The sequence below is a fragment of the Hermetia illucens genome, chromosome 6, assembly GCF_905115235.1.
Source record: "Hermetia illucens chromosome 6, iHerIll2.2.curated.20191125, whole genome shotgun sequence".
Taxonomy (NCBI): Eukaryota; Metazoa; Arthropoda; class Insecta; order Diptera; family Stratiomyidae; genus Hermetia; species Hermetia illucens.
In genome coordinates, this window is record NC_051854.1 from 88,759,946 (window position 1) to 88,783,189 (window position 23,244).

General features: G+C 37.9%; 1 protein-coding gene across 1 annotated transcript in view; it reads right to left on the reverse strand.

Moving 5' to 3' along the window:
- LOC119659380 (neurogenic locus protein delta) overlaps positions 1-23,244 on the reverse strand; it is a 92,454-nt gene that overhangs the window by 10,562 nt on the left and 58,648 nt on the right. The window contains exons 4-5 of the mRNA XM_038067441.1: positions 11,846-12,094; positions 1,248-1,308 (exon numbers count right to left, since the gene is read on the reverse strand). Of these exons, the coding sequence (XP_037923369.1) occupies positions 1,248-1,308; positions 11,846-12,094 (310 nt within the window). The remainder of the gene's footprint in view (positions 1-1,247; positions 1,309-11,845; positions 12,095-23,244) is intronic.

Genomic DNA, 23,244 nt, shown 5'->3' on the forward strand with positions numbered 1-23,244 from the left:
ACTCCGCTAAGAACTGTCAGAGGGTTACAGTCTTGACATGTAGATTCATAAGGTATCAATGGAGAAGCCAGATAGCATCAAAGACAATTTCACAATCATTTGCGGATCAAAAACTGAAGCCCAAACTGGACCTGACGTATAAAGGAAACACAAAAAACGACGACCCTTCCGGTAAATCCTATCCCCACCAGCTCGCACCTGGTTCAAAGCAGATATTCCTGTACTACTTCAGGGCAAGTTCGGGGTCATTCACGGTGAAAAGGTGCACAATCTACTTTTAAACACTTGTTTTTTTTTTCAAACTTGTTTTCAGCCTTTTGATGGTTACTTCCCCTATGCGAGGAAAGCGCATCAGAGAATTCATAGGTGACGGTCCATGATAAATCCACATAATCTATAGCTGACGTGTGGAATGGGTTTATTAACCAATTTCCAAAGTTTACGTGCAAATCAACTGAGATATTTCTAGTCTTAGGAAAGATTTAATTCCCTTTACCCATATATAGGATTTCGGGAACCTGTTGTTGCCTTCCTTAATACGGGATCAAAACTCAAAAGCGTTCACAAAACCCGAGGCAATAATTGACGAAAGACGCTAAATAAAATTCAAGCTTTGTCCAGTTTTTATCCCCAGTAGCTGGTTTTTTTTTTGTTATGTGACGGTATTTGACGTCAAGCACGAGGTGCTGAAAACCCATATTTAAAGAATTCATTTTTGAAAATACATGCGAAAAAGATCTTCTAAGGTAATTCGTTGCTAATTTTAGATCCGGGTTATCGGATATTCTGTCAATTTTTGTTTTCGCTAGTTGACGTCATATGCCGTCAAGTTGTATAACTTCAAAAATTAAAAAGTCGACTTCTGTGGCTTTCTAGTCACTGTTAAAGTAATGTTAGACACTAGATTATGTCTAGCCTCGTTACACTTCCATAGAATTGAAATAACGAAAAATAACGTGTTCCATACAAGACCCTGGATTTCACATCTTCCTATCACTTTTAAAAAAAAGTGAATACCACAAATTAAAAAACGAAGAGAGGCTCCAACTAAACCACTATGCTTATTAGAACAGATAAATTCAATAGTACGCATATATTTTGCTCTACTTCATTTGCAGTATTTTAGTGCATTCCGATCTATTGCAGCGGCTGCAATCAACACTTTATTTGGCCTATTGCAAATTAAATGTTGATTTGCATACATTCATTTATTAGTGTTTGTATTAGAAGGTATGATCGGTACTTACGTGCATTCATTCGGCTTGTTGCATTGACCGTGTTGCGCGTCACAGCCTGGTAAACATCGAGCTGGAATAGAAAATAAAAAGAATTAGAGAATGGAAATATGTTAATGCAAATTGATCAATAAATTCTGTAGATATCCAATATATGAAAAGTTCAGGTGGACTTTACCTGGTACATTTTATGGTTTGACAGAAGTTTTTGAAATACCGATTTTAGGCCGTAATAGTGACTTTCGACATCTAGTTCTGCTTTGGAAATTGAGACCCTGGAAGTTCGGTTTTGGAGTCAATAATTTGATCTTCACCTGGGAATATGATTGCTTTAAACCCCCCAAACTTGCCAATTTCGTCACCAATACTTACTGGCGTTACGTTTCAGCAAGTGTCAGGAATTTCCGAAAAGTTCACACTCTTCATTCACCGATTTGTAACACATAAATCTAGGACGACCTAACTAACCTAGCAAAGTAGACTCCTTTGCGTGGCAAAACTCGTAATGAAATTGTAGTCTTTCCTCAGTGTGCGACAGGGACATGATCTAAAATCGATTCTAGCATCTTTGACGCTCTAATTTGGACTTTTGAGTTTCATCACAAACTGTGGATATTTGCTCCAGTTTCGTAATCATTTTGGGTTGGATTTCTACCATCTAATATTTTGCAGCCTTCCTACCAAGTTTATTTCAACGATGGAGATGCCAAATGCTAATTTGTCAAAGCATAGAAATTTAGCCGCTAAAAGACTAGGCTAACCTGGCAAAAACACCACCCCACACCCCTTGAAACAAGAATCATTTGTGCTTCCTCAACATCATCCCATCATCATCTCTCCCTTCAATATCTGCAAGTCACTTCTTCTCAATGCCTAGCAAGCTACAAACAGATAAGTGGCTGAACTCTGTAGCCGACACAAATATGACAAATAAACATTCATTCATGCACTCATGCTTGAACTACTTTGTCTTCTTCCCATTCACGTATCTAATTATTTGTAAACAAATCAACAAAAGTCACAAGAATGTAGCTAGCTCGCATTCAAGCCTTTCATGAATTTTTGTTGATATTATGACTTTATGGCAATAAATCCGATATAGGATGATGACGACGGTGATAGTAACAACAAATACGGTTGTTGATGATTCGTGGCGATTTATAAAAAAATAAACAGAAGATGGAAGGTGACTTAATTGAAGCACTTTTTTAGGTGACTTTTGAGGTTTCATTGTATGGAAAAGGAAGAGAAATTAGCAAACTGGGAAAAAATTTGGATAATTCAAATTTGCAAAGTGATTTTAATCAATTTTTGGCTAATGTTGAAGGAAAATTTTAATTTAATTCCAAATGAAAATTGACGAAAGTGCTTTAATGGAATTAAGCTAAAATAGGAACAAATTAGTGCTACATTTTAGGGAGTATGTGAAAGCGAAAATAGAGAAAGTGGTTATGAAGTGGATTCTATAAGTGGGGCCATCTATATTATGTAATACCAAGTGTTCGCTTCTTTTTCAAGGAAACTATTATTCTTTGTAAGGCAGCCCGGTCTCCATTCTTGCTTTCTCAGAGCAGGGTTATGAAAATATGAATGAGTGTATAAATGACCTTGTTCACCAGGAAAATATATTCCTACCATCACAAAATGAACAAAAAGTAAAGATGAAAAGTGACCCAAAGGGAACACTCATATACTCATTCCCCTTCATCAACGCGCTTGCTTACAGCGCTGAGGAAATAAAGTTGACTGTTGAACAGACCACCTGTTTACGGAAAGCTTTGTATTCGACACTAAAAAAATGGAAGAGGATTCTCAGATGAGCATCAAAAAACAACAACTTAGGGCGCAGAATATGCACCACGATTTTTCAGATTTTTCAGTTGAGCAGTTTCTGAAGACGGCCCCGTTAAATAAATGATCACTATCGACCACCCGAACAAATGTCAAACCTAAGACCAGCTTCGGAAAGTACTAATCGAGACATTTCATTTGACACCCCACATGATTATATTTGCATGTAGGGGCACCTCCCGTTAAATTCGACGTAAAATGATATATCTCCCTGTATACGGAAGCGTTCACAGTTCGCACCTTTCTACCAAATTTGGTGTCAATCGCTGCTAGTCTCCGAGAAAAATGCGTGTGACGGACAGACAGACAGACAGGTGGTAAACCGATTTTAATAAGGCTTTGTTTTACACAAAACCTTAAAAAATAGTTGACCAAGCACTTCAGTAATCTATTCTATCTACCAACAGTGCCCAATCCCTATTTAGGGAGTTGTTTAGCTGAAACTGTTGGCACTACCCTTTTTTCAGGATTAGGTGGAAAAAATAAATTAACAGAAGAAACAAGAATTCTTAGATGTCTCCGGAAAGAAAGAAATGAGATACGACAACGGCAATCGGGGAAACGCAGAAAACGTTGGAACGAAAAGGTTGACAATTCTGAGATGACAGTTCTCTTTAAGTTAAGCAGACAAACGCAGCACTTAGACGAATGGAGGCGACTCTCCTGGATATCAAATTTGTGCTAGTAACAAGGCTTGCCAGAAAGTATGAAATGTCTAAAGAAGAAAAACTTCGGTCCGTTTTCCTACAATTCTTGGCCTTTTTAAAGAATAATGTTATTCCCTTGATCAACCAATACCTCCCATGTAAAAACACAACAAAATAATCAAAGAACTCCTTATTACTACCATTTAGGGAACATGATGTAAGTAGTCCACACCAATCTACCACAAAAAGTTCCGTTTCATTTCAAAAGCATTATGAGAAGCTAGTCAATGCTCCTACCTCTCAACTCATCTTCCAGCTTCTGGCCGACTGGCATACCTGATCCACATCTTTTTCCCTCAATTCCACCTTTCATTTGTATCTTCTAAAAACCTGAACACCTTCTCCATTACAACACAACATCGGGATCGGCTCATCTTCGCTACATCACCTCCTTTTTAGCCTCCATATTCGTAGCCATCGAAACAGATGTGTGCTACTTTAATACTTCCATTTCATTGTATCTACAAAGAAAAAGTATTGATGGTGAAATTTACTGAAATCACCAAGTTACCTCCGCACACTTGCATCCACAAGCAAGCTCTCTTTCTAGCCAGACATACCCCCGTATGGAAATTGCAAGTTGCAGCGCGCATAGCTATCCGGGGGCACGAAAATATCCATCTTGGGGATCCAAAAGAAAAGGAAAATAATTCATTACTCAATTTCTCAATGAGAAGGGAGACGATCACGAAGGGAAGATTTGATCAAAGTGCTGGATTGGAGAATGTAGCTCCAGGGAGAGAAAGAGCAAAAACCATACCTAACCAAACGGTACAAAACCGACTACATGGCATAAGAAAGTAAAACAGAAGACGTAGAACACAAAAAGATAAGACTTGCCTCAGCAAAAATTCTGAAATAAAACCAAATACACCTTCTTTAAGTTCGCGGCGCTACTCCATAGGTACGTATGCACCACTATATATAGCACCTTCATACGTAAATAAACGGTGGGAACTGATTTTCTGGTGAAGTTCAAACCATTTCATTATATCAAGGCCCTCTTGATTTTAACATTGTGCTCTCTGCACGTCTGTATTCCCGGGCTGTCTGTCCCTGGTCCGTATAACAGCCAGAATATTGCAATCGGGTCTGACGTACCTTTTTACCAGCTTGTCCATGGTATTTCCTTCCTCTTCTCCATTTGAACCCAGAAATCCATGTCCATGCATTCACCACGACAATCTTTCTGTTTCCAAGACGACGAGATAAAATAAGAAGAATTGAATATCTTGAAAGACTGACTAATCTTATTGATGCTGTGGAGTTTTTAAAGCGAAATGCTTGTTCTTTTTAGATTCTGTGCTCTCTTCTTTTGGGACTTTTTCTTTCTGTAATTTTATTATATATTTAACTTTCTGCATTCATTTGCCTTCTGCTTGTTGCTGTGATGGCCTCTTCCTTTGGGGTTTTCAGAATGGACTGTCTTGTCTTTCGGGTTTCTGTTTTAAGCCGACGAAATTGTGTGTTGTGGAAGATTAGGTACTTTGCCAATCTTTTTATGCTTTGATATATTTCACATGATTACAGGCCATGATTAGCGGATGATGTTCTTTTTCTTTGGTCTTAGATGGATTTAGATTGAAATCGATATTTTTATGACGACTGTGAGACATAAATTATCAAGATAGCGGAATGCAGAGAAATTAAAAGAGATTTTTGTAATATATACTGAGGACTGTGTGATTTAGGGGACTTTGTAATGTGATCTGCAGTGAGTGACTATCAAGATCAATTCTTGAATGTGTTCGTTGTCGGGTTGACTATCGAACCTTTATGATTTGTAGCAAAAAAACTGGTTGAAACTGTTTTGCATAAAATTCGCAAAAACTGGAAATTAAAACCGTGAAGAGCGGAACAATCTCGAAATTAGGACCACCAAGGTCTACACTATTCAATAGAATACCTGTCAAAGATCATATCCCAAATCTTACCCAAGTCCAGTCAGCCTGGAAATGTAGAAATTAATATTCTTCTTGCAAAATCAAAAAAGCAAAAATTATTCGGAAGAATGGAGTCTGCCAAAATTTAGATCACTGGAATGAAATGTTTGTCGAGACCACGACAGAGAAATAAAACAGTTAGTAAGACTTGAATTCAGAAGGATCTAGTCAAAAAAGCTTTGTTCCATCACAGACCTGATGCCCAAGGATTGTTTGGCTTCTTTCTTGCCTGATTACTCGGGAGAGAAAAAGAAGAAAGTTTTCCTATTACTCCACCACTTACCAAAACCTGGCACTATTTCCAGGCCACGTTTGGAAAACTGTGTACATCAATTAAGAAAGACGTCAGATTGAAGAGAGTACCAGATTGACTTATTATTGGCTTTCCTATCCCTCTATCCCTAATCAAAAAACAGCTGACGGTTTAGTCCAGGGCAAAGACAACTATGTCAAATTCTGTCAACTCTATCCTAAAAACAATACGATCAAAAGCGGTGTTTACTCCTTTTTATTAATTCATAAACGTGAAATTCCTGTGAATTATATTGAGGTTCCGACCTAGCTAAACTTAACAAAAATCAGTATTTCTTATTTCAGGATTGGGTTAGCTCCAAGTCCCCATCAGCTTATTAGCGAATTGCACCAGTTGAGAGGAACTATTTCCCATAAGTCGGCCACGCATCAAAGTGTGGGATACAGTTGCTTCCACCATGAAATCAATGGAGACTTTAATTCCAAAACCCCAATAGCGTCCAACGAAGTAGAAATTAATTCAACACTGTCAAAATGCTCCATCAGGCATCTTGATATCATGGCGTCAATTACGAAGGACAGAAACCAAGCTAAAGGAGCGATTCAACAAATTAATCATCGTTCCCACGCAGATTGTATTCCTAGGAGTGGGAAGATTCAGAAGATTGCTTAATTTCGATGGTCAATCAGTAAAGTATCTTAAATTAATCGAGTATCTTTCTAAAGAAGTGCTTGAAACTAAAGTAAAACTCAATGGCAAATTCGAAACGTGGTAACCTTCAGAAGAAAAAGGAGAAGACAGTCAAGAATTTCGGCACAAATTGTTATCAAACCCAAAAAGAAATGACACAGTATCATTAGAAAGTTTTCGAGGCAGCATCCCAAACAGTATGCGAAGCAAAATCTGAAGCATAAACTCACCTTTTCGGTGACATTCCTAACGTGGAAAGTCCGGATCCTTCAATAAAGGGGCAAAAAAGAGTACCTAGCTAGTGAGACAAACTCGTGACCAAGTCGTCCATGCGTCCTGAACTTTTTCAACACGATGCCTTCTCTTCAGATTTGGATAAATTTTCCTTCCAGCAGTAATTTTTCCAAAGCTATAGGCTTCATACAATGGCATATCAACAGAATCCTTCTCATTGTGGGGTATTAACCTTCACTCTAAAAAGGATAATTATACAGCGGGTCGTTTCCTTATTGGACATGGACTAGATTCAAACTATGGCTGCTCGTTGAAAAAGTGACCAAAAAATAGTTGAGGATTTCTATCTTTTTCGAACTACTAACTTGTCCAAAAAAACTTGTTAACTTCTTGTGTCACCAGTACGAAGTTCAGGATTTTTACGCTCTTCAGAACATCCCTAAGTTTTCAATCACGACGCCCCATGTAAGTGCTCAATATTGATCTAATTGACCGGGATCTTCTGGAAAGGCAAGTCTAATTTTACTAAAACACTTTTCAAAAAAATGATTCAGTGAAAGTTACAGCCAGATGCGAAGAAAAACCTATAACCTATAAAGATCCACTGATCCTCCCTTCTAGAGTAATTGCTGGAAATACATTTAGTCCTCGAGACTCAATCAATTTGTTGTCTTCACATTCAAAATATTGCCTTCCAAATGCCCTTATCCATTGACCTCTTGTTCGAATTCTTAAATTCAAATTGCGATGTGCTAGCTTGGTCGACTGCATATGCCACATCTTTCGCAGTGAAATGTCATTAACACTAACAAATTTTAACCGCTCCACCTACAGTTACAACATGATTCAGCTTCAGTTTTCTTTCTACCAATTTTAGTGGTAATTATCTTGATAATCGAGTTGAAGATTTTAGCGGGAGATTTAACGCACGATAATGGAAAGTTTGGTAGAAACCATACTATTATGTATGAAATTACAATAGTCCTTAATAGACGAGGCTCTCTTCTTCTTCTTTTTCAGTCTCGTTGTGTTTAGCAATACTTAAAAGCATTTGATTCAACTACGACAGATTCAGGACGAATGGACTGGACTTGCAAATAGAGAGTTCATTTTTAAGGTTTTGTGTAAACACAAAACATTAAAATCGGTTTACTGTCTGTCCGTCACACGCATTTTCCTCGGAGACGGTTATAGCGATTGAGACCAAATTTGGTAGAAAGGTGGGAACTGTGAACTCTCACGCATACAGTGAATTACATCCTTTTACGTCGAATTTAAGCGGGGGTCCCCATACATGCAAAAGGGGGTGTAAAATTTTTTTTCATCAAATATAGTCATGTGGGGTATCAAATTAAAGGTCTCGATTAGTACTTTTCAAAACCGATCTTAGTTTTGACATCCGTTGGAAGGGTGGGGAGCACGGGGAGTTGAAAGTGATCACTTCTTTAAGGGGGCCATTCTCAGAAACTACCTAACCGAAAAATCTGAAAAAAATCAGGAGGCTGCCACTATATGGTGCCTGGGCTCCGAAATACCTTTCATGCCGATATCTGTTTAAATAAAGTTAATAATAGTATATTACTACAATTTTTTGTAATTGGTTGGAAACCCCCCTTAAGTTCATCCTAGTACCATGAAATGTTGCAGTGATATAGGCTATAATATAGAGCATGATCTTACCAAGTTTGGTGAAAATTGCACTATTACTAACAAAGTCATAATACCTCAAATTTGTTGCTTCTTTGAAAATTGAAGACTATCAATGTAAATATCACCCGAAAGTGGATACTCTCACATAATATCATATATGGATATATTACGTGCTACGTACTAAGAAATACACAAAACCTTTCGTACCTGAAGCGTCCAGCTTCCGGTTTCCCGACTTGTTGTTATTATTTGAGATACATTTCTTCAAATAACAGGAACTGTCAGTTTTTCCTATTGATGGTTTGTATCACTGGTTTATACATAGAAATAAGGAAGCATTTTGCAACTTCTGTTAAGAAACGTAAAGATTTTCGGGAATTTCAACTGCAACATCCCAATCTACCTACTTTGATCAATTTCCTACCAACCACATCAACAGGATTACCTTTCGTTCCAATTCAAGCTCTCTTTCGCAATTCTCTTGTCAAAAAAAAAAAACGAAACTGGATAATATCCAAAAAATCTCAAGATTATACATTAAACGCACAGCAGCCGGTCCCGATCCCACTCCGCCATAACAGCAGGTAGAGATTTAACCCAAGGAAACAGCTGTAGTTCAGGTTAATTTTTTCCTTCATGGGCCCTTTCTTAATCTTCAAAAGGAGCATCGTGATGCACAACACAGCGGTCGGACGGTTGTTAGGTAGTTAATCCGAAGTAGCAGGTCTTTCTGTTTTATTTTTTCTCTTGGCCGATCACAGCAGCTAAGATGAAAAAAATATCCAAGGAACCAAAAAGACCAACAAATATCTTAAGTGTGCATACCAGAAAAAACTTCAGAAAAGATAATACATGTATCGTCAACGATATAAACGGTATACATGCACACATTTTAGAAATGCTCCTGGCCCTGGCGTGGGAAGATTTTTTCCTGATCGGATAGCAAGAAAAAAAAAAAGATTGTTTTTTAAGGGAAAAATATCTTCTATGTATATTCATATAGAAAAGCAGCAGCAGCAACCTGGCTGACGCGTAGGATTCTAATTCAGTGTGAAAGAAGGCTCTGTTTGGGAGTTTCATATACCTGGACGGGTAGATAAAAAAACAACTTCCAGGCAAGTGGATAAGGGTAGCAGTGGTGAAGAAGATATGCACACATATCCATAGATGAAACGTAGCGGAAAGTAAAAATTGACCTGAAGAATTGAAATAATTCAACATCTTGGCTGGGAGGATGACAAATTTTTCGGCCTGCTATGTAAGGTCCCTTTAACCCCCAGTTGAGTCAGATAAAAATACGATTCAAACGTATTTTTTTCCGTTTTTTTTACCCGACTATGGAAGTGATTGAGAGACAAAAGGGACACCGAAAAAAGCCTGAAGATGACTGGCATTTATTCAGGTTTTTAGTGCGGCCAATTGAAATAATTGTTTTTGATTAGTGTTAGGTAATATGATGCTGAGAAGCGTCGAATTTATAGTCGATATGAGATTATGTTGGAAGGAAGAACTCGTGAGATCGATCTAGATGTGGATTAGGCTGATTTTTACTAACTACTGTGTTAATTGGTGGCTCGCAGCGTGGGGCTCGAAAAAGGTCGATTGAGAAAGATTTCGTGCGTTTGCTGCTTATGGAGATGAAATTTTTATAGCAGAACATAAACTTTTTTGTTTAAGGCAACGACGGAAATTCTACTAGATTAGGGAATATGATGCAATAATTTTGGACTGGAACGGAAGAGATAAAATCATTTCTCTTTCACAATTTGCAAACGATTGCGGTTTATATCCGCTCGCGGGATAGAATTTATATCATTTCATTCGAGCTATGGTTGGTTACGGGCTTACAATCCATTTAGCAGCAATAATGGTTGATTAGGAGCTCTTAACCCACTTAGCAGCATTAGAATAACCACAAGCAACTAATCTGCGATTACCTAATGCAACAGCAAATGCACTTCTAAAGTGGATTCCAACTGTATTCAAGCTGAGGCTGAAAAACTATGAACATCAATACAATAATTGCTCAAAAATCTTTCAAAGCGCCAAAACTACACATTACCTCAATAATAAACCTATAGATAGATATTTTTTGTTGCCTTAGTATGAATACCATATCCGAAAACCGCATCGCTGTTCAAGAAAATTATATCCACTTAAGGTACAATAAAAAAGTAGCAGAAAGCACTGCCAACTACCAGCCACAAGCCTGTTATTAGTATCTTTCACTTCGATTATCGGTTATTCTCTCCTCTTCTTGTGGCCATCGATTTCGGCTAATGCACAGCACCATCATCGAAAACAAACGCCGGATATACTCAGCCATGCATCCATCCGTCCATCCATCTAACTATCTATTCACTTACTATAAATAGAAGATCCAAGTCATGGCTCTTCAAGGGATGGAATCTCTGAAAACCAACTGAGTGGCCACCATTTTCCCAAAGACAATGATGTCTCCCCGGTCTCTTACATTCGGAAGGAAAACTTAAATTACAGGCACATTAGACCAATTAAAGATTTTTTCCTTCATAATGATCATACACTAAAGGCCAGCCACCAACCTGATATCTCAGTTTGTTGCTTCTGCCACTGCTGTGAGTGCTCCGTGGAGTTTGAATTTGGATTTACCCTTCTACCCGCACGATTAGTGGTAGAGTCTCGATCTGAATAATTCTTCCAGCCAAGACGAAATTATCTGTAGTTTAGAAAGAAAAAAATGTTGGAAAAGATAAAATCAGTATTCATACCAGTCTCCTCGATAATATTGTAATTTCCATGGAAGATGGGTTCATGAGACTTGAGATGATCGTGTGCGCCCAATATTGATCAAGAATTGTGCGAACATTATCGGCTTTTTTTAGGGAGAAACGAAAGGTAATCCAAATTTGGTAATTTTGCGAAATTTTCGCTAGAATTTAGTGGTGTAATTGGATGGTTAAATGTTTCGAAATTGCTGGCGATCGATTGAAGAAATGATGAATGGGTTTTGTTTGGGAGCGCTTGGGAGAAAAAAATTAGTCCAGAGATAGGAAACTGGGTCACCAATTCAGATGGAAGTAGATTGATTAAAGGGAAATTGAATGACGGAAAAAGTAGCATAATCGAACCGTTTTCCGCATGATCTATCTTAAATGCATCTAAGGGAGCTAAGCTTCCAAAATGTAGTAAAATAATCGAATACCAAAATTTGAGAGTTTTGATGTAACTCGGACCCTATTCAGCTGAATTAGGTAGAATCGATTTTTTCATCTTTTTTATCAAATTAGAATATATACTTACGTTTTTCACAATATTCACCCTGCCAACCGGACAAACAAACAATTTCTCCCGTTTCTGAACACGTATAATGACCGAATTTATCATCGCGCGGACGACATAAATTCGCACAACCGGCACCATAATAATGAGCATCACACGTTACACGAAAATCATATTGTATGGATGAATGTGAGGCGACATGATGATCTTTGGTCCACTCGGGTGATACATCCAAAACTTTTTGAATAGATAGACGCGAAATCAGAACACCTGCAAATACAAGAAAAGAGAAAAATATTGACGTAAATATGTTTTATCTTTTTGATTTCAAGAGTGTTTTAAAACTAGGATGACCTCAAACGATTGTTATTTCAGAGTAACGTAAGAGTCTGGACATACGTTGTTTACGTTTCCATTAAAATAACCAGACTAGTCCCCAGGCAACCGTCGAATAAATCCTCGTTCATTTTTCTTGAACTATTTATTGACCCCGCCCGTTTATATCGAAAGCTGTAAATCGCATTTAACCTGATCCACTCACCTCCCAAGAAAGGATAAAAAATCCTTTCCAATTAAACATTTTCCAACTAACCACAATACAATCAATCTCCAAGTTCCCACTTGGCCCTGCATCCAATAATTTGCAAACTCCATAAATTTCTTATCCCCCATTTGCCCTGGATCCATTCACCTTCCAAATTCCATCAAAAACATAATCCATCTGGTAAACAAACACATCCTGGAAAAAGGCCAACCAACCACGCATTCACCATCCACGCCAGCAAAATATATGCTGAGCAGGTGTTTTTGTTGCAAACAGGTTCCTCAAAAGTATCTGAATTTTTGAGAAAAAGTTACTTTTCACAAGCGGCTGCCTGGCTACTACCATACGGCGGCTGCTGATACCAGCATTGAACATTTAGCTTGATGTGGTCAACATGTTAACCTGCATGTTGACTTGACTACACAACTAAAATCACACGAGTTTTAAGCCGAAAACTCAAGCTGGCTAGCCTAAAGCGCTATATAAAACTTCTAATTTCTGAGGGGCTACTTTATTGCTTGTTGGTGGTGTGTTGCTGCAAAATTGTGCATAAATCTTCAATGGCAACAAAAACTTGTCTCATTCCAATCGGATTTCTTAGCTTGCATTGGATAGGATAGATAAGAAATAAAACGAAGAAATGCACGTAACTAGAGAATTTATGATAGTTGAATTCCAATTTTTAAAATCGTTTGGGAATGTCTGGGATTGCGAAGTTGAATAATGGAGGTAAACGTAGAGAAGTTTGGTGTGACAGAGGGCTCGCGTCAAGCTCCTGTACTATTTGCTTGAAGTTGTAGGGCTAGTCTAATAAATATTTGTTAAAAAGGACATTTGGAAGTTGCACTCATTTGAAGAAATCTCTTTCAATCATATTTTCCACTATGGAGTGGTTTGGTGGCCACTATCCAAGGTAAAAATTAAAGAATCTTCTTCTTCTTCCTCAGGAAGTCAAAACACTGAAAGAGACACTGATGTCAAAAATACGCGCATCCAAACATAAACACTGAACAAACTGCTCCCCTGTTGGTTCCGAAAAAGGAGCTGACAACCCATCACCCTGAAAAGCACGTCGAAAACAATAAGGCTCCGATTGTATTAATACCATGGACACTACTGCATGAGCAAACAACTGACAAGGTTTTAGATCCTAGAATATTTTGCCACTAAGCTGCCACTGGAGCTGTTACATGTCTCCTACAACTAGTCAGCAGTTATTAGTTGAAAGAGACGACAGTCGAGGGTGCATTGACTGTGATAATATTGGAATGAAATACGAGTTATTTTCATAGGCGTAACCCCATCAGGACCTCCGGACCGTGTAGCTAAATATATAGAGGATAAGGAAATGAGACCAAACAATACACTTTAATTACTATCCATACCAAGTCCAAATATTTCAATATTATGACTAACAATTATCTCGTCTGAAGACAAAGATAATGAAGTTCAGGAGCGCTTTTGACTGTCAGACTGTGTGGTGATCTAAATGGTTTGCCCCCAGTGACTTTGACGCTAAATTGGGAACTGGGAGGCTCATAAACAAAAACCTGGCATCGAATGGCACCAGCCGACGCAAAATTTCACATATGAATACATAGTAAAAATTTTACAATATATTCGACGTACTTCCGATATAACTAGAAGAGTCACCCCATTAGGTCCGCAACTCCTGGGACCAGGGATGGTTGATCCAAGAGTGATAAAAAGGGCTAATAATTCCGTGCTCCTATATGTTATAGAAAACCTTGATAAAATATTTCGGCATAAGATTAGTGGAGTATGAAGAAGATATTCATTAAGGAAATGTTGACGGTATTCCAAACCTTGATTGGTCATACGTGGTGTAGACGGAAAATGCAATAAAAATATTCACAAATTTTTAATATTCTTTAAAGTAATTTTGAGCTTCTTTACATTTCCTGCTCAATGACGCTGTCACGCAGAATATGCATCCTGGAATGCTTCAACGGGATAGTCTTGCTAAGCCTTTGTTACACAGCTTAGATGTCCTCATTTTACTGACAACGCTGGTGCCTTGGGACAAATGCTTTCAATACCTGATAAGCGGCCTTGTTCGGAACAGTATCGCAATGCCGTTTGCTGATAGCCACAATTTCCATTCTAATTTTGACAAGCCTTTTTCTCAATTGGTCCACTACATTCATCGTTTAACCTTGAGAAACGAACTTTTTGTGGAACATCACTTTAACATTGAGAAACAAAATCAACATTATTTTGACTCCTAATTCGTTCATTTCTACCCTCTTCGGTTTGAAGGATTATGAGATTTGTCACTGGGAACCTTGGCGTTGGGTCGTGTTCAAATGCCTAGGTTTCATCACTGTATCAAAAAGCGATTTTCAAAATTTAAAAGTTCGCAAACCCGGAAAATATTGCTGTCAGCTGACTAGACTGATGATCGTTTAGAGCGATGTCTATCTACCGTCTCACCCCGACATCTGAAATATCTTGAACTATTATAAGACTTGCGAAAAACATAAACAATCTTTGTAAAGTTGCCTGAACATTTAATTAATCCCGACAAGACTTTTGCGCGACCTTCAAAGACTCTTGATACGCCCATAAGTTGTACGAAATATTTGACTGGTCGGAAGTGTACAAGATCATAAAGCTACTAAAATTGCGATAGCCTCGCAACGTGCAAGGCAAAGATGACATCTGAATGCCTAAAAATGTATTCGAAGGGAAAACCAATGACAAAAACCACTGGAGAAAATTAGGAACAACGCAACGGATTTAATTGACAAAGAGGCATGATTGCTCGAACTCGGGAAGCGTTCGAAAGATAAATAATTTTGAAGATGAAAGAACCTCGAAAATGACAGATTTGTATGATAGATATGAAGTGTAAAATGTACTAGGAATGATGTACACATAATAAAGCCAAAATCACAAATCACAAATAAAGAATGACTTCATATTGTGACACTTAGAAATAAATGACTTCAAAAAATTATCTATTTCTACTTTGATCGCATAAAAACCAATAAAAGGCTAAAAAATAAGATCGTAACCAAAAAATAACCTTATTGTACTGTATTATTGGTAGATAATTGTTTGCAAAACCCAAAAACCTTCCCTGAAGCCTGTCTCTAAAAATCGTCAACTGCCCTTCCAAAAAAAAACCTGTCAAAAAGGACATCACAACGCGCATACTCAAATTCATAATTCACCTAAACTTCCGCCATATCTCCTTCAATAAACACCGGAAATCATTATCCTGCCGCTTGAGTTAACTAAACCTTAAAAAGCCTAGACATAACGCTCATCTGGTTTTTTTTTCTGAACTCAAAAAGAACTTCATCCGGCTCCTTCCTCTGCTGTTTCCCTCACCAACCATTTCATCCGGCTCTTAAAAGGCTCCTCGACCACGCAGTTCTTTCTGCCACTTGAACAACACCAACACCACACACTCTACCATTTCTTTGGCGACACAATTATGAGTTTCTGGCTTAGTTTTTTTTCTTTTCTTTTTTTATTCAAAATAACCAGCAAAAGTATGTTACGCATGCGCAAAGCGTAACGTAAGTTTTTCATTCATAAAATAATATTTCCCGTGTTTAGTGTCTCGAGCCCAAGAGGGGGCACGGGTCGGGGGTTAGAAAAACAAGGGATGGATGATTCGATGGACGTTTTCCTCGAAATGAGTTGTGAATATTGGGAGTTTTTTGAGGTTGATAGATGTATAGAGTATAGAGTATCACCTAAACAAACTGTGGACGACATGTTGTCGGTGCGGGGTTTGAGTGTATCATATGACACTGCGCAGAAGTTCAAGAAAGCGATGGCTTGGATTTTTTGATAGAGGTTCCTGGCCACTGAACATCGATATTAGTGCGAAAAAAAGTGGCAGCGGTAAGATTTGGGAGGCTACTATCAAGCGGGGAGACAGTTTGGAACATATTATCGATGTGATTTCGGCCGTTTTAACACCAAACGAGCGGCACTCATAATCTTTTGAATGTGGTACCATTTATACCATAAATATAATACATATTAACAAAAATATAAAAAAATAAGATAAATAAAGAAACACCAAATACAAAGATAGACGTTTAGAACCCTTCTGATTTTTTTTTGTAGATTTTTGACATTTTAATCAAATATTCAGAAACATTTTCAAAAAAATGGACAAACCATCCCATTTTTTCCAATATTTGAAGTTTTTTAACCAAATTACTAAATATTTTTGCAGCGTATGACCAAATCATTCAACCAGGACTTCATCGAACATTTTGATATTTTTGACCAAATTGTCAAACATTTTGAACGAGTGAAAAATTTTGGAAGCTTATCAAAAAAATGTTGAAACCATTTCCTCAAATTTGTTTTTACAATATTTAACGAAATCGTTAAACTTCCTTTGGAGATCAAAAATTTTGGCAATCTTGTCAAAATTTTCCAACTTACTATACTTGCTATAAACAAATAGCCAACCGATCGCACATGACAACGTAACATGTCCGTCTTGATCGTGTTAAAACAAACATCGATCCCACACCCCAACTCATGTGAACAAAAACTACGTTTGTCCGACCGATACTTTCGTCTTATGAGGTCCCTGAAGGTAACTGAAGGAAATTAAAAAGAGAAGATAATTTCTCGATACCCATATGGTTTAGATGATCAGTGATCTGGCCCTGATGTTTGGATAAAGGGTTTTGCATATACAAGTATATAGTTATCCAGCTGACACATTCACCCTCCACATCCATTTGTTTTTTTTTCCAGGCGAAAGGAAGACGGGAAAACCGCAGACAATTAACTTTCGGAAGGGTTTAATGAGTGTGTTTATCACCGCAAAGCAGAGGATGAGCCGGTCTTCTCTCAAGAGCATGGATCACAATATGATTTCGAAACGGGGCCCATGAATTTTATGAGTTTCAGCATGGATGATGGACATATGTACGTGAACACACGAATTTCATGCGGCAATGCAGGACTACTTGTTTATATGAAAATGGATGTAGATGTAGATTATAAGAATATCCACCTCTTGTATGTGGTTTCCACAGCATCAGTTTTGAGTGAAATGGTGCCAGAAACACATCCAGGGGAAAGAGAGAAAGCCCAACCACTTAAAACCAAGTCCTTGTAACGGAGTTTGTTTATTTTGTGGGTAGAAAACGTGCAACAAATGAATGACAAAGATTTCCGGTCTTAGTTGCTATTTATGAATCATTTTGGGGCTAGTAAGTTCTGCAGATTAAGATGATTTAGTCAACGTCTGCACAAGGGATATAGGGAGATATTGACCCAAATTTGTATATGTTGGCTTGGAGTCACTTTGAAATATGATCAATAATTTGGTGTCTAGATTTATGTTGTGGCAAGGATTGCGCAAATTTCGATGTACGGCCCACATGCATTCATGACAATGTTTACGTTGGCTAAGTAAGCTACATATGCATTTATGACGTTCTTTTTACTGCAGGGCATATTTATCCAATACATATATCACAAAATAAAAAAAATAAACTGTTGACACCAAAAACCAAGCATAAATTCTTTCAAGCTCATAAATCATACCCCATAAAGTATAGTACATATAAAAGCGGATCTTCACAAAGAGGTGTTCAATGATAGATCACCATTTGAAACTGATCAATTCCATTCCTCTTACTTGAAACCGTATAAACGCCACGCAAACGGAATATGTGAAAGAAAACACGGAGTGAAGGTCATCGAGTTTGAATGACTCACTGTCAAAGCCTCTCATGGGGCCAGAAAAGCCCAAGATGCCTTAACTTAACAATGTTAGTTGTAGATATAAAGGGAGCTCGAATTTTTCCGAATCAAAAGAGAAGATACTTGCGGTAAAACTAGCAGAAACATAAATTCGAGTACAGTGAAGGTCAATGCATTGATCATCTCGAGTAGGGAAAGATATGATAGAAGCAGTCAAGAACCACACGATCGTGAGCACCTTCAGTATGCTGATTGCAATCAGAGCAAGCGGAAATTTAAGCACGATCTTACCAGATTTATGTACCAATACATACATTATTCTCGTACGATCACTGACAACATCCGTTTAAAACCATTTAACATGAGCAAACATCTAGGAAATCCGCTACAATTTATATAGTACAATATTGTGATCGTGAAAACCGATCGAGCCAAAAATGGTGCCGCGATGCAAGAAGAATCTAAATATATAACACGATCGCAAAGATAGATCAGATTCGCTAACCTTTTTGGTGGATCTCACAAATGTTCACTTTATATGTATGTATATGATTTGAATCTAAATTGACTGCGGAGAGATAACTATAGAAACAGCATGATCAGTAGCTGTACCACTAACAGTCTCAAGGTAAAAGAAAAATGATGAAGATAGAAGATAACATTCCCATGTAATGGAAAGTTGAAAAGCCATAGGCAAACATCTAAGTTAGCCACTCACAACTCCTACCGTCTCATGACTAACAGCTCCAAAGTCAAAAAGTGAAAAAATGCTTGATCGATCATTCCTACACAGAAAAGTTCGCTGTGTTAACCTACTCTGGAATTTGTTTAGGAAGATAATCTTCACCAGCTTGCATAAGAACGCTAAAGTTACCAAACACTTCGAGGCTTCTTTTGGTCAAACGGAGACTTTGTTACTCTCGATTAGGTGAATTGAATCACAGAATGATGATCGCACCACAAGAGGATTACGATCTTGTTATTGAATTCGGTAGGTATTTGGCTTAGTTTTAAAGATCAGCAGCGTTCGATGTTTGCTAATTGATTGTTGTTTGATCTAAATTGAATGTTTCTTAGGAGATGCATCTATCAGACCACGCACACGCGGAGACTGACAAGATCCACTTGATCAGCTACATTTCGTAATGCTGAAACATCACAGCATCACTCACTCCCAACACCTCTTGCTTCCTTTACTTACTTCCTTACTTATACATTTCCATTCCAACCTGAGAATTCCTATTACCTCGAAACCCCAGACCAAATTGCCACGATCATTTTCCCCCGAATCCCCAGTATCGATATACATACTACGAAAAGCAAATACCTCCGCCAACAAAAGTCAAGTAAAAGAATCCAAACCAAGTCATAAGAAAAACTTAGACCCCAAGAAAAAGAAGAGAAAATCTTTATGGATACCCTCGACATTCATTTGATGACCTTAAGGTCTTGACTTTGTTGTGTATATTATTCTTTCTTTTTTTTTCTCCTCATGGTATTTACTCTTCTTACAATGTTATTTAGGCAGGAGAAAGGAAGAAGATGACAACGAGCGGCCAAGATAGTTCATAAAGCAACGAAGAATCTTGAAATGCGAGCCAGGTACACACGACATGAAGAAAATATTTCTTGATCCCAAACGACGAAAGAAAATCCAACAATGTTGCATGATTGAGGTTCGGAATATAAAAATGACTTTAGAGGAGGATACGCATTGAATGGCATGCATGCAGGCAACCAGTTTTTAACAGATATTCCCGAGGTCCGAAAACTGTTTCAAGGAAATTTTTCCTATCCTTTTTTATCTCTTTCCAGCTCGTTGTAAATCTCAGTTGAAAAAATTATCCACAAAAGAAAATCATGTTCAATTTCCTAGTCCCATTTTTGTCATAATTGATGTTCGACAAGAACATGGCCAAATGACGCTTCTATTATTCTCTTGGCTCAAAACTGACCCATGCCGAGATAAACTAATACCCAGATATCTATTGGGTCATAAATCTCCGAGGATGAGATCGATTGAGAAACTCACCAGCAAGGACATGCCTAAAGCCTAAAGAACATAAGAGTAGCAAACAACAGCAGATGGCATCCACAGGCAGTGCTAAGGCGAAGAAATCATACCCAAACAGATTTCCAGAAACGTAGATTTCTTAGAAATTTTTTGAAAGAAAAGAATGAAACCGATTTGTTACTTCCTTTATCTCAAAGAGCTCACAGCAGCACTATGCAATTTTCGGCCTAGTCATTCCAGGTGTTGGATGTGTAGCCTGAAACGCCCTGCAAGTCCAGGGAGCCACGCCAACACGCCGGTCTTCAAACGCATTGAAGAAAATTCAGCAAGAAAAAAAGATTGAACAAAACCAAATATAAATTAAAATTTTTGGAGTTTCTTTTCGTTTTGTTAGAAAACGGCAAAACATGCGACTGCAAAAATGCAGACAGATAAATATGTTAGCATCTAAAATTTGACCATGCGTGGCGACGTGATGCTGATAGTAATCCGATTCACTGAGCAAGGGAGGCTGTGTGTTGTTTGGACGGAAAGGGATCGTCGTAGAATTTTCGAGTCACGGAATGGCTGTTAATAATTAATATCTATGCTCCTCTGTTTCACTGACTTTAGAACTAATAAATGTTTCAAAAAAGAGCTCTTCAGTGAATTTGAAACCTTTGAAATATCTGAAAATACTTTATTGAAGATCGGGAGGATATGTTCAAAAACTAAAGAGAATAGTTAAACAGGAAATGAAATATCAAAATTAATCGCCAACGAATATCATTGGATATTCCACCCACCCAATTTTGAAGTTAAACTCCAGGATTATCCAAAGCTAGGGTTCTGTAAATCGTAAGATATAATTTAATTTCCGTTCGCCCAAATTTAAGTCGAAGTTTAAGATTTATAGTTGGACCCGCTTGACAGCTGCCAAATGGGCATGCTAGAAAAGGGGGAAGTTGACACCTTTACCCCTGTAGAGATGAGTCCTGGCAATTTGAAATTTGTTGCCTATAAACAGGCGCCGATTACCCAAAAAAAAGTGACGGAAGAACTTTACTGTAGGGATCTGTTGGCAGCAGCTAGAAACCTAAATAGTGATCAACTTTTTTTAATGGCGATCTTTGATATCCGTTCAAAACTCCTTGCCTGCAAAAAGTGCCCAAACACCAAAATATGGAGTAAATAACTTTTTCCAGTAAGGATCTGTCCGATCCTTCCCTCGGAAGAAATCAAATGTGTTAAAACATGAATTTGACAACTTTTACCAGTGACGGAAGATCTATCCTAGCCACTGAAAACACTTGATCATGTACCAAAACTTGAAATTGATAACTTTTTCAAGAGGGAACCTGTCCTAGCTGGTGAAAATAGGAGCAAACAACTTTTTTTCGTTCAAACAGTTCAATATCCCTTGCCTGCAAAAACTGATGGACTGCTAGAACCAAAATTGATAACATTTCATAGGCAAACGCTAGAAAACCATCTTTAAAACGAAGATCTGAATTCGAAGCATAACCGAAAGACTGCAATTGAAGGAAAACCCCATCTTACTGAAAATCGCTTCGGACTAAATTCATACCCCGTCAGAGGATTGATGTGGTAACCCAAGAATACAGGTAACCATCTGAAGGTAGAAGTATCTTGCTGCCCCGATTGTTGGCGCTATTGGCTGCATTGATGGAACTTCATAATGGCTGTGATTGATATCGTTATAGAGTTGTGCTTTCTTGTAAACAATTGCCAGTATCTAGAAATATGAAATAGACGTTACATTCATTCGAATCCCAGACTAAACGTAAACCTTAATGCCAGTAGGCGCTGAATTTGATTCTGTATAAGTCTTTACACGATTGTTTCATAGGCCACGCCTTTCTGCCAAAGATAGATCTAACCATTATCTTGCATCCTTACATTTCATTTCCCTGTGATAATTTTTATTCTAAACGTTCCAATGTCTCTTCTTTCGATTGTTTTGATCTTCTTTAGCCTTCTGCTTCCATCTCTCCAGCGAAGTTTTTAAAAGAAAATTCACAAAAAAAAAAAAACAAATAAGGGACCCTTCTTTGGAAGACCAGGATTTCTTGAAAACATTCTGCGCGAATACGTTGTTGAATAGTACTGCAAGACGTTGATAGATCTTTCAAGAACGTTATTGGGTATCGAATGTGATAAAGATGTTTTTACTGAAAGCACTATTGAAGCTAGCATTCCAGTGTTTCTTAACTGACAGACCTCCTCGCAACAAATCTAACAGATTCGGATAAAGACGTGAGGAGAAAAGGTATTTGAACGGCTTTTTGATAGAAAACATCATCTGATCGCAGTTACCTGAACCCCTCGTTTCTTATGCAGATTTTGTTTTTTATAATATATGATGTCTACGAAACAGAAAGTCTTTCCTACTTATCGCTTGGTTCCTTGGTACTGGGCGCCGGGAGCTGAAATCGTTGCCTTTCGTGTATCTTCTTGTTTTAGGTTTTCTCATCTATGGTATGTCCCGAGTCCATTCTTCGATAATTCTACAGGGGGTCTGGTATTATTTCTGCCTCCCCAATGTATTGTATTGGAATTTCTTGATTTTTCGGCTCATTTTGAGGTCCAAAATTTGTAATTCTATAACTGTCCTTGTTTCAGTAGTAAATCACTAAATATTGTGTGTTATATTCGAATACCATTTTCATTTTTTATTTCATCATAATAAAGCCTCCCGATCCTGTGCGGTTTATGCAGATTCGGAACTAAAAAAAATCTCATGCCTAAACTCGAAGAAAAAAACAATGTCAGAACTACCTCTCCCAAATATGGCGACGCAATGGTCCAGCTGTGACAGCATGTGACACTTTGATCTTATGCTTCTTCAAAAGTGGTTGCACCTGTTAACACGTACCTATGTCTAGACAGGCATGGTCTAAGGAAGATAAGACCCATACTCTACGCGCTTCTCATCAGCAACAGTATGACAGTCCTAGTGGCATGCAGAGAGCACAACTATGATAGATACTGGAACACTATGTGAAAGATACAATAAAATGAAGGGAGAGGTGGGATGCTGCAGTCAAGGAGCACACTTACTCGCTTTATCTACCTTTGATTTACGAAACAATCGCATCAATTTTCTTATCTATTTTGCCAGTTTCTTTTCACTTATCATCCCTTCAATCC